General features: G+C 48.5%; 1 protein-coding gene across 1 annotated transcript in view; it reads left to right on the plus strand.

Moving 5' to 3' along the window:
• OTULIN (OTU deubiquitinase with linear linkage specificity) overlaps positions 1 to 8,193 on the plus strand; it is a 36,882-nt gene extending 28,689 nt beyond the window's left edge. Inside the window, exon 7 of the mRNA XM_065905450.1 lies at positions 2,705 to 8,193. Coding sequence (XP_065761522.1) covers positions 2,705 to 2,899 — 195 coding nt within the window. The 3' untranslated portion in view covers positions 2,900 to 8,193. The remainder of the gene's footprint in view (positions 1 to 2,704) is intronic.
• Positions 8,194 to 12,854: the final 4,661 nt, after the last annotated feature.

Raw genomic sequence — 12,854 nt, forward strand, 5'->3', positions numbered from 1 at the left:
TGTTAACTGTGAACTTCCAGATGTTCAAATTGGTTTTAGAAAAGGCAGAGGAACCAGAGATCAAGTTGCCAACATCCACTGGATCATGGAAAAAGCAAGGGAGTTCCAGAAAAACATCTATTTCTGCTTTATTGACTATGCCAAAGCCTTTGACTGTGTGTATCACAAAAACTGTGGAAAATTCTGAAAGAGATGGGAATACCAGACCACCTGACCTGCCTCTTGAGAAACCTGTACGCAGGTCAGGAAGCAACAGTTAGAACTGGACATGGACCAACAGACTGGTTTCATATAGGAAAAGGAGTACGTCAAGGCTGTATATTTTCACCCTGCTTATTTAACTTATATGCAGAGCATATGAGAAACGCTGGGCTGGATGAAGCACAAACTGCAATCAAGATTGTCGGGAGAAATATCAATAACCTCAGATACGCAGATGACACCACCCTTATGGCAGAAAGTGAAGAGGAACTAAAGAGCGTCTTGATGAAAGTGAAAGAGGAGAGTGAAAAAATTGACTTAAAGCTGAACATTCAGAAAACTAAGATCATGGCATCTGGTCTCATCACTTTATGGGAAATAGATGGGGAGACAGTGGAAATAGTGGCTGACTTTAGTTTTTTGGGCTCCAAAATCACTGCAGATGGTGACTGCAGCCATGAAATTAAAAGACGCTTACTCCTTGGAAGGGAAATTATGACCAATCTAGATAGCATATTAAAAAGCAGAGACATTACTTTGTCAACAAAGGTCCATCTAGTCAAGTCTATGGTTTTTCCAGTGGTCATGTATGCATGTGAGAGTTGGACTTTAAAGAAAGCTGAGCACCAAAAAATTGGTACTTTTGAACTGCGGTGTTGGAGAAGACTCTTGAGAGTCCCTTGGACTGCACAGAGATCAGTCCTGGGTGTTCATTGGAAGGACTGATGTTGAAGCTGAAACTCCAATACTCTGGCCACCTGTTGCGAAGCGCTGACTCATTTGAAAAGACCCTGATGCTGCGAAAGATTGAGGGCAGGAGGAGAAGGGGAGGACAGAGGATGAGATGGTTGGATGGCATCACTGACATAATGGACATGAGTTTGGGTAAACTCCAGGAGTTCGTGATGGATAAGGGGCCTGGCATGCTGTGGTCATTGGGTCGCAGAGAGTCGGACACAACTGAGTGACTGAACTGAGCTAATCTGAGAAGCATCAAGGCTTTCCATTCAGAGTGCCACTTTCCTGCCTGCACGGCTGACTTGGAGCTTGCCTTTTACTGGTTACACAGGAAGAGCTTAAGATGGCGGTCACTGCTGAGTCAGCCAGGATCGAAGATAAACTCTTTTAAAAAAAGTTGTTTGTGCTCGAAATCTGAGTTACTTAGGTCTTTTGAACTGCTGCAGAGAGCTTGCACTAACAAGCCTGGTAGAGCATAGTTTGCGTATTAGACTTCTGTTAGTCCTTTCTGAGTCCCCACAAGTCTGCTGTAACATGTTTAAATAGCAGTTTTGTTGAAATATCATGTACATACCAGTTTACCCCTTTGAAGTGTGTAACTCAGTGGATTTTAGTATGTTTGTAGAGTTTTGCAGCCATCGTGGAGTCTAACTTTAGACCATTTTATCACTCCTAAAGGAAACCTCATACCCTCATTCCCCTTTCTCCAGCCCTAGGCAACCACTAACTTACTTTCTGTTTTTACAGACTTATCTATCCTGAGCATTTCATGTAAATGGAATTTTATAATATGTGGTCTTTTATGACTGGCTTCTTTGAGCCTAATGTCTTCCAGATTCATCACTATTGCAGCATGTATCAATACTTCATTCCTTTTTATTGACAAATAATATTCCATTGTATGGATGTATCACATTTTATACATCCACTTTGGTTGTTTCCACTTTTTGGTGATTGTGAATAATCCTGCTGTGAACATCATGTACAAGTTTTTTGCAGGACATATGTTTTTAATTCTCTTGAGTATATGTTAATCTGGGAGTGGAACTTCTGGGCCACATGGCAATTCTTTGTTTAAAACTTTGAGGAACTGCCAAACTTTTTAAAAGCAGCTGCATTCTTTTATATCCCCACCAGCAATGTTTCAGAGTTCCATTTCTTCACATCCTTGCCACATTTTTTTAAAATTGAGGTGAAGTTCATATAACACCAAAGTAACCATTTTAAAGTGTACAATTCACTCACTTTCGTAGATTTGCAGCATTGTGTGACCTTTACCTGTGCCAAGTTCCCTTGAAAGAAAGAAAACCTGGTGCCTGGGAGTCAGTCTCTCCCTGTGATCATCTGTTTATTTGATTGTAGCTATTGCAGTGGGTGGGAAGTGGTGTCTCATTATGGGTTTGAAATGCGTTCCCCTGATGACTTTGCATGTACTTAGTGGTATTTGCATGTCATCTTTGGAGAAGAATCTGTTCTATTCAACTCCTTTGGCCAGTTTTTAGACTGGTTATTGGCTTTTTTATTGTCAAGTTGAGAGGTTCTTAATGTATTCAAACCACAAGTCCCTTATGAGACATATGACCCCTTCTTGATGACGTGCTTGATTATAGTGACCCATACAGAACGGCAGGACCCACACAAGCAGCAGGACTGGGGCTGGGCCACAGCAGGAAGAAGGGCTCAGGCCAAGGCGCTGTGCCCCGTGGGGACCCCGGAGCAGGAGTCGGGGGCCAGCCGCATCCTTCAGCCTTTGTTCTCCCCGCAGGTCGAGATGTTCCTCCTGGCCTACGCCGTGCGCCACACCATCCGGGTGTACCGGCTCTCCAAGTACGGCACCGAGGAGTTCATCACGGTCTACCCCACCGACCCCCCCGGGGACTGGCCGGTGGTGACCCTGATCGCCGAGGACGACCGGCACTACAACGTCCCCGTCCGGGTGTGCGAGGAGACCAGCCTGTGAGCTGCGCTCGGACCGCCTGGCCACGCGGCTGAGGGGCGCAGGCAGCCCTTCGCCAGGGCCTCGGGCCTTCAGGTCCCTGAGCCCGACCTTTGAGGACACCTGGGCCCAGTTAGCCTCGCCGGACTGGAATGTTCTGGGGACTAGCTTTGGCGAATCAGAAGTAGCCGCGATTTTCCCCCCTCATCTGTGATGCAGTATGTTTCCATGGGGGCCTTCAGAGCACACCTGTTACAAGGTGCAAACTACACCTCCTCCATAAAACACACAGTTTTATATCAGAGGAGTCGCGTGCTGGACAGAAAAGCGTCCAAAGCGCTCTCTCATAGTAAACTGGCTTTCAATTTTTTTTAAGGTGGTAATTTTTGTTCTGCTGGTCACAGTGTCTGCAGTGCCCTTTCTCTACAACTATGCAATCAGTTCACACGGTGGAAGTCGGGGGCAGAGCCTGCCAACAGCCCAGCATCCCTGCTAGTCTCACCCAGCAATGGTTTGAATTCACATGTTAATTAAAGCTGTTGTAAGCCAAGTGTCTAATAGAAGAATCAGAACTGGGTCCAAAAGTGAGCTGCTTAAAGGCTAGAGAAGGGGCTGCAGGAGGAAAGCAGCGGCCCCAGGACACTGTTGCTCTGCCAGGACGTGCCAGGCGCCTGTGGTCACGGACACCCCGGCTCGGGAGCCTGGTGCGGGGGTGGGTGGTCGGCGGGACAGCCCCTGGGATAGGGGCTGTCCTTCATCTGCAGTTGCACAGATTCACCATCATCTAGTCAGAGTCAGGCTTAGACCCGTGTGCATTTTTATAGGAAACCAAGGCCAATTGATGAGTTTCTGGAAAGTGCTTCCATTGCCAGGTTCCTGTCTCACATCTGTTGGAGGGGATCAGTAGCAGCAGAGGCTCTCTGGTTTTCATGAGTAAGTTTTCAGTAGAAGCGTGTGCTTGTCACTGATTGCAGAGGCATGGCCAAGCTGCACCCGCCCTTGGTCGGGTTTGGGATGCCCGGGGGAGGCAGCATTCTGGCCACGAGTGGTGGCCTGCCTGGTCAGTCACAGGCTAGGGTGGTGCCTGGTGGGCAAGGGTGGGCTCGGGCAGCCCACCTGAGCCTTGTCTGCATCAGGGCCCGAATCCCCGTGGTGCATGGACACCTCACTCTTTCAGACTATCAGCGGCACCTGGATTGGCTCAGTATTTGTGGAGATGGTGTTACCCTGAAGTACCAAGCTTTATTCTATAATTATAAATTACAATCTTTATGTGGTTTAATATAATTGATAAGCTATCTAATCTGTTCTCCCTCCCCCCGCCCCCCAGGGACAGAACTTTTGTGAAAAATGTAAGTTTTGCTTTCACTTAAAAATCAAAATTTTCTGTTGAGAAAAAACTCAGAGGACACATAAGACTATGCAGACTGTTAGACGTGTATTCCTCCCATTACCTCATCAATAATATTCACATTTTGGTAGATACTTAACTCATTAGGATGTTTGAATTGAATTTTACTCTAAATGTGTGTGAATGTATTGGAGAGGCTTTGTTTTTCACTGTGAAATGCAATGGTGCCTCAAATAATAAGGTACCTAGAAGCCAAATGAAAATAATGACTTCCTGTTGGCTTGGATGCTTCACTTTATGTTACTTGATTTCCATGCAGCTTACAAGAGGAAATGCCTACCAGTTCATTCTTGAACATGTTTAAAAGCACAACTTGAGACACGTCAGTTGTACAAGGCAGTTGGTGTCTGTGTCCATCAAACCGCTGGCAGGTCGCCTCTGATGAGTTTAACAATACTCATGATCTCTGCATTTTTGAGAATGTTCTAGTCTTAGTGAACTTGATCTGGGCTTCTGGGTAGCTCGGTTACATCTCATACTTTTTTCTTGTTCCTGTGTATGATATTGTTAGAGTGTGTGCAGAAATTGTGGTCTTAACTACCCCATTGATTAAAAAAACTCAAAAACGTGCATTTAAGTTGCTTTCTGTCCCAAGGCCATATTAGACTCTACCCTCAGACTGTCATGCAGGTTTAGAGGGATCAAAGCATCAGAGAAGTAAAGCTTTCAAAGAAACAGTACTTCGGGAAATGTACATGCTCAGCGAACTTTAAAAATACATTTTTTTTTGTTGCAGCATGCAACTATAGTTGCCCAGAGTTTTAATTCCATTTTTCATTCTTGCTCTTGGCCTGGTTGGGTGAGATCAGTAGAACTGAAATTGAGTTGAGACCAAAATGGATTCAGGAGGATAATTTACTTAGAGGGGAATCTCTAAAATGGTAAGAGTATTTCCGAAAAAGGAAGGTAATAGGAACTACACTTTGCTTACTTTCTATCCCAAGATTTATTGCAAGAGTTCAGTGGTTTTGGAGCCCTCTGGTCTTAGCAGAAAGAAGATACCTGCTTTGAACAGGCGTGACTTATATCTTTGAGCTCATTTAAGGTGCATTAAACCTAAAAAGACTTTCCCTGTAACAAGTTCCATGGAATTAAAACTGCTCCTTTCTGTCTTCCCCCTCCTCACCTGCGTTTACAGTTTCCATTGATTTCACTCAGTTAGAGAGAATCGTGATGGTGGCAGTTGAGAACAAGATACCAGTCTTGAAATGTCAGTTCCTCTTCCTTGGAGTTCAGCATATCTGAAAACACCTTAAAGGCAGAGAACAGGATTGATCCTGCTCTCTACATAGAGCCATTTACACTTTTATTATACTGTTGTACATTCGATTAATGTCTGAAGTTTTCTTTGATTGATGAAACGGACATCCCGTTGGTATTCTGTCATTATTCTTTTTCCTTCCAGTTCTAGGGCTTGTCGAGTAAAATCTCAGACCCCTTGAATCTCACCCCACTGTCAGAAAAAACCCCTTTGTTGGTGTTTGTGTGCTTGTTTTTCCTTGTTTATTTTTCACAGGCTGTGTTTGCCTTCTCCCCTCTTCCCCTCAGGGTGCTCTTTTACCTAGGAGCCTGTTGTCCCCTTTCTGAGGCGCTTCCAGGTGGTGACGGCTAGGTGCCGTCTCAGCTTTGAGCATCCGGCTTCCTGACGTTGCAGCATAGACGTCAGACAGACCTCCTGACTCTGTCTCCTTTGTGGTGGTAAAATTTGGTCTCGTTCCTGTCTGTCTTTCTAAAGCAAAACTTTGCAGGTACTCCCCCTTTGAAAGCCAGACAGTTATTTTCAGAAATGCAAACCTCCAGGGAATTTTACTTGTATGCATACACAAAAATACATGGATGCCTTTTTTTAAATGATCTGTATCAGTTAAAAACCAATAAGAATGTGTTTGGAGTGAATCTGAAATGTGTGTGAAAAATATGAGTCCCCACATAGTTGAGCAAAGTCAGGGCACAATATCAAAATAATTTTGCCAACTTACTGATCAGAAACGTTTCAGTTTTACTTAGATAACAAATCACTGGCCACAGGCGTTAGTTTTTGTGAAAATCCCCCAGTCAGTAATGTGTTAAAATTGCCCAAGAACAGTAAGGAGTGAGCTGAAGAGGGATGAACAGATTTTAGATGAAAAAATGCCTTTGAAAAACAAAACGGATGCCTAACAGACCTCCTCAGCTTAAGTTAATAAACGGATAAAAATCTGAACCAACGCACACCTCTTCTTTGTGTGGGTTCTGCAGATTCCTTTTTCTAAAATTGAAGCCCCCTGGGTAACAGAAGTAGACTGCGTAATGCTGAGCTCTTAGAAAACCTTGGGGGTCTCTTCTGAGGGGCTGGAGAGACCAGGAAGCCAGTGCCGAATCGTGCTGTGAAGTGGGACAAAGGGCAGCTGATGATCAATACTTGTAACTGATCCAGGGAATAACTTGGAGCCACGAAAAGCACAAAACTCAGCTGGCGTGGCTGCCCCCAGCCCTGGTGGCCATGAGGGGAGGGTGGGCTCGGCCGCGACCAGAACGTGTGTGTATGAAGATGCCTGCTCTCTGGTCTGCAGTCAAATCACGATGTTCTGTGTACGAGGTCCCACAGCCTGAGACCCTGCAAGTTTGGGAGGGTAGAGGTGAGCTGTCCCTTTTGCCTTTTTTCCCCCCATGCTAAATTGCAATTTATTACTGGAAATAGTGGAGGATGTTAGTAGGTATCATTAAATTCTCCAGAGTGGTCATAAAGTCTGGAGATAACATAATTGTATTGAAATGTGTTATCAACAAACCACTTACTATGTTTCTCTCTGCTTCCAGGGGTCTTCCCATGTGGCTCAGTGGTAAAGAGTCTGCCTGCAATGCAGGAGATGCAGGTTCAATCCCTGGGTCAGGAAGATCCCGTGGAGAAGGAAATGGCCACCCACTCCAGAATTCTTGCCTGGAAAATTCTATGGACAGAGGAGCCTAGCGGGCTACAGTCCGTGGGGGTCGCGATAGCATCAGCATACGACTTAGCGACTGAGCAAGGCCGGGCTGTGACCTCATGGCTCTCTGTGCATCTCCATATCTTGCGTGCTCGTTGGTAGCCAGAGCTTCTTAATAGAGCAGTGAGGAGAGCCTTATCTTATTCTGTTGATTTCTTGGGTGTAGGTGTGCGTCAGGGGTGAAACTGCCAAAACGCAGGTGATCCAAGGAAAGGATCTGGGACTCTAGATTAAACCAGTCTTGGCAGCCTTTTCCCCAGTAACCAGGGGTGGTTGAGTTCAGTTCTGAACTTCAAAATAATTTTTTTTTGTACTCAAGACCTTTTCTATAATGAAAAAATGCCTTGACTTGTCGTCTCACCAATGGTGCTAAACTACGGTACTCCTCCTAGGAGCCAGGGCAGTCTGTGGTAATGTTGGTTACTTCTGAGTATTTCAATGTGGGAAGAAAGCCAAAGTGAATGTATGTATTGAGCTCCCTTCTCGCTTCCATTGTCTGTAAACATGTTTTGGTCTCGCCGCTGGCATTTTCGCGGCCTCTGACTCTGTATTGTGAATTAGCAGATGCCCACCCCTTGTCTGTCCGTAGTGGTGGTTTTCCTTCCCCATCGGCTGGGCTGCCTAAGGAGGGCAGACAGGAACACGGTGTGAATCTGACCACCTCGTCTGTCTTGGCTTATTTTAGCAGAGTGTCCAGTCTGCACTCTCAAGATGTCAGCGTTTGTCAAAAACCTCATCTGCTCTGAAAACCATACCCCTGAGGCTCCCATCAGCCTGGGACCACTGTCCCACCTGCCTCCAAGGCGTAGGTTTCGTCATTGACGCGTTGAGTCCTCATCTTTACTGTCAGAGGACAAGCCAACTCGGGTTTTGCTGTCGATCCGCTGTAGCAAGCCTGGGCACAAAGGACTGTAAAAACAATAACTAAAAATAAAAACTCAGAGAATGAAAACTTGGAAGCCTGTCTGTGTTGCTCTGGTTAAATGCCTGACTTTGAGGACCTGGGAGATTGGGGTTCAGTGCTTTAACTTTCCAGCACTACCAGGACAGACCTGTGATGCCTGATGACTTTTTGGTGCTGAACTCTCAGGACATGATCCCTGCCCAAATTAGGTTTGGTCTTGGGCCTGGATTCAGTCGAACAGTCCCATCACCCGCTACTCAGGGAGCTGGGCCGGTTACCCCGCTCCCTCGGCTCAGTCCTCACTCCAGGCCACCTGCTCTGGGGTGGGTGGGGTGGAGCCAGGTACAAGCCCTTCGCGGAGGCTTCAGGTGCATCCCCTAGGCCTGCAGGGCAGGGCTGCAGCCGCCATCCAGACCCAGCCTTGGCTGTTTGCCAGGGAGAGGCCCGCGGTGTGTGTAGCGTTCAAGAACCATCTAGACTGGTGGGTGGAAATGCCCCAGCCTGTGCGACAGCAAGAACCTAACACTGTGAGTCATGCGGCCACTGAAAGAGGTCAGTAACGAGAAAAGGGGGAAGACTGGCGGCATTCAAAGGTCTTCTGGGGGTCAGAGATGAGCCAGGCCCTGCCTTCCTGTGAGTCAAAGAACTGAGTCTTTGCAAAAAGATGCTGTGCTTCTGAAGACCCTGCCACTTAGGGGCTGGGCATCCAGAGAGCAGCAGCGCCAGGCTGGTGAGGGGCAGCGAAGGCACTCCCGGGCTGAATAGTGACAGCGGGCTCTTCTTCCTTCAGTGCCCCGTTCAGTTGGGTAACGAGCCAAAGTGAAAGTCACTCCGGCGTGTCCAAGTCTGCGGCCACAGATCTATACAGTCTGTGAAATTCTCCAGGTCAGAGTACTGGAGTGGGTAGCCTTTCCCTTCAGGGCATCTTTCCAACCCAGGGATCAAACCAGGGTCTCCTGCATGGTAGGCGGATTCTTGACCAACTGCGCGCTCAGGGAAGCCCAATGAGCTAAATGTCAGACGTAAATACACTTTTCCCTCCTCTCGTGTGAGTCACAGGCCTCTTCTCGATTTCGAGGGTAGTGTTTCAGGCCTGGATCCTCCATGCCCGCCCCTATCCCCACCCCCACGGTGGGAAGTGTGGAGAGAAACAGGGCCCCAGACTGTGGATCCTGGGACGCCCTCCGGAATTACAGCCATCAAATGATGAAGGAAGTACCAGCCGTGTTTGGTGTATATAAAATGAGAGCGTTTATATGTATATACAGTATTCTTGCCTGGAGAATCCCATGGACAAAGAGGAGCCTGGGGGGCTACAGTCTACGGGGTCGCAGGGTTGGACACGACGGAGCGCACACAGCACACACAGTTGTGTTCCACTTGCCATCGCTCCCTTGCTTGAAACCTGGGTGTTCCTTCTGCAGATTCTCCAAATCGTCTCCCCTCCCCACTCCTCCTACCCCTGCCTCTGGTCTGGGCTCCGTGGGAGTGGCCTGGTAATGACCTTCTGACTTGCTGAGTCTGGAGGGTTCTCTCCAGACTCCCGGCCCTCAGCACAGCCCCTGAGGCAAAGCCAATTTGACTCTGGGGTGGGACAGCCTGGGGGTGACCCTCTCCTTAGCTCCCTAGGGCTGGAGGAGGAAGTTTCTGCCACCTTCTCACCACCCTGCAGCCCCCAGCCCTGCACTCTTGCAAGATCCTCCCAAGAATGGTGGAGAGGTCTGGTGATGGTGGTTTTTCATTCTGTGCTACAATTTGTATTATTCAGTAAAGCTGAGGATTCTGTCTTCCAAATACCCCTCTATGGCCATCTTCCCCCAAATCCAGATGTAAGTACGCAGAAAACACTGCCGTGCTGGGCCGTTCACTTAGGAGATGGCACTCCTTGGAGCATCAAAAAATAAAAAGCAAACACGCCATGGGCATTGTCTTCCATGTTCGTGGAGTTCACATCCTATTTGTGCTAGATGATGAGGAGCTGTGATACACTCTGAGGTTTAAAAAAAACCCTAGGAGATTAACACCATTGACTATTTCCAGTTTTCTCAATTATGATAGTGCTATAACGAGCCTTCTCGTTCATCGGTCTTTTTATGCATCTCTAAATTGACCCAGTTCAAGGCTCCTCCAGCCTTCCCTCAAAAAAGTTTCAAGAATTTCACCCTCATCACCTGCTCCTGCTTCGTTGTCCCTTGGCTGACACTAAGGGTATTTTAACTTTAAACTTTGACTACCTGGCAAGAAAAAAAAAATGAAAAGAGAAAGACATTTAATACTTTTGATTCTCATAATGGTGAACATTTTTCCTAGATATTTGTGGGTCAGTGGTATTTCTTCTCTGCCTTGCTCTTCTACATGCTTTGCCCATGACATTAACCTCTTTCCTAGCTGAGTGTGAGCTTGAAACATCTCGCCAGACTGTCCTCTGTGAGATGACGCTGACTGATACTTCACTGCAGAGCAGGAATGCCAGTTTCCTCAGGTCCTTGCCAGCACTGAGCTCCGTCAAACTTTGATCTTTGCTGACTCGATAGCTGGTCTTTCAATGTACGTTCCTTCCCTTGAGGAAGCCTGTTTCCCTTTTGTAGAAGCTGTTCATGGGTCATTTTCTGGGAGCCTTCTGCTCATGCCCTTTGCCCAGCGGTTATATTCTCTCACTAGGCAGTTGTATGTGAGATTACTTTGGGCTGTCCCATCTGTATTTCACAGATTCAGGGCTGGGCGCTTCCAGCAGGGAAGGCCAGCACAGGGGCTCCCAGGGATCTGTGTCGAGTGGCAAGTGACTGGCTCAGGTTATCTTCGTTTGTTGAGGGATCAACCTTAGTGACAGAAAGAGAGGATTGGAGGTGAGAAAGGCCGCAGGAAGCAGGGCTGTTAACGCAGGTGAACAGGGATCAGAGCGTGTTCAGGGAAGGAAGGTGTGAATGACTTCATTCATTCACCGAAGAATGCTCTGGGCAGGCACCTGCCAAAACCAGGGCTGTGAGCCGAGCTGGTCCAGGCCTCCTCTCGCCACCCCTCCAGTTCCCTCCTCCCCAACCCCGCCTGCCCCTTGCCCAGATCAGCTGGACCGGGGGTAGAATCACTGATCACTTCCTGCCCTGTCTGGAGCTGGAGCAGGAGGAAGGAGGCTGGTAGGGCAGAGGGTGAGAGATCTCTCTTCATAGTTGCTGTCTTGCACTGGCCTTACTCCCAGGCCTGCCCCGGGCTCAGCTCTTGTCCCTTCCTTCCCACACCAGGTGTTTCCATGGATCTTGGAGACCCCTCTGCCGCCAGCTCAGGGCCTCTCCTCGGCGGTTCCTGCACAGTGGCTGAGGGTCTCTCCCATGGCCCACCACGTCCTCCTTTGCAGCTCCAAGAATCCAGTGTCACCTCCAGCCTCTCTTTCTGAGCCCCGTTCACCCACTCAGGATCTCAGATCCCCTCCCTGCCCCCTGGTCAGCTGGTTGATCTGTGCAGGCCAGGCCTGGTTCACAGGAAAGAACTTAGCACCTTCTGTCATCAGACGCGGCACAGGCCCCTTCTCTGGTGACTGTCTTCTGTCAGATCTGATCATCCTGGTGGACACCCGTCCACGGAGTGCCCGTCATTGTAGGGGCCCATCTCAAGGTCACTGAGTGTCTCTAGAGCCCTGCCCTTAGGCCTAAGGTGTCAAGACACCCCCCACCCCCCACAATCCTCTTCCCCACCACACACATGTGTACACACACCTCTGAGGAGAGAAAGGGATCAGTGAAATTCTGCAAAGAAACCATCTCTACAAATTCTCTCTCTCCCTCTTTTTTTTTTAAAAACGAATTCTCTTTTTAAAATATCTCCTCTTGGGCCTTTGATGCCCTCATGGTGAATGAGGGATGAAAGTGGAAATGGGTGCTAGAAGGAGGCGTGGTGTTAAGAAGCTTGGAGCCGGGGTGCAGACCACCGTCAGGGGGTCCCCGTTTTGTGTTGCTGCTTCTCCACGGGTGTTAGCATCCTCCTTTCTGGCCGGGCCCTTGTTTACTGCTTGTCACCCAGACTCAGTGTGATGCCCACTCAGATGAGTGCAGAGTCCTCCTTATAACACACCAATGCCTAGTGAGAGACAGGGAGGGCCAGCCTGGAGGAGCAGGGTGAGATGGGGCAGGAGGAGGTGGGCAGGCTGCTGGGAACGGTTGTGCCAAACTGGATCCCATTCATGGTCCAGGAGGACATGTGAGCTTGCAGAAGGAAAACTATATTGGAGGCTTTTAGCATCCAGGCCTTAGTTGACCAGGAGCCTCTGAAACTGCAGAGGAAGCAAGAGATGTAAGAGATGGGGGAGAATCACCAGGGTGAGTGACTTGACTGAGGGAGGGGCAAGACGCAGTGTGGGTTGGTTTCTGGGTGGGTGCTCATGTGATTCATCTAGTCTGGAGACAGCGTGGGAGGGGTGGTGGGGGAAGGGTGCCAAGGCCCCTGGGGGACCCCTCTGAGGATGGGTTGAGTGGTGACTGGACTGCAGCTCTGGAACAAGTCAGGGCTAGCAAAAGAGCCCCGGGGATCCCCAGCGTGCCCTTGGAGTTGGAAGCAGGCCCAAGTTAGGTCACCCAGGGCATGCATGTAGGACTAGATTCCAACTGAGAAGGGAGCCGGTCTGGGGCTCAGGCTGTGGACGCCGCTTCGAGTCTTTCTAAGGAATTAGATGGAGTTAGGTAGCTTTGAAGAAACAGGTGGAGAGTG

The sequence above is a fragment of the Muntiacus reevesi genome, chromosome 14, assembly GCF_963930625.1.
Source record: "Muntiacus reevesi chromosome 14, mMunRee1.1, whole genome shotgun sequence".
NCBI classification, from domain to species: domain Eukaryota; kingdom Metazoa; phylum Chordata; class Mammalia; order Artiodactyla; family Cervidae; genus Muntiacus; species Muntiacus reevesi.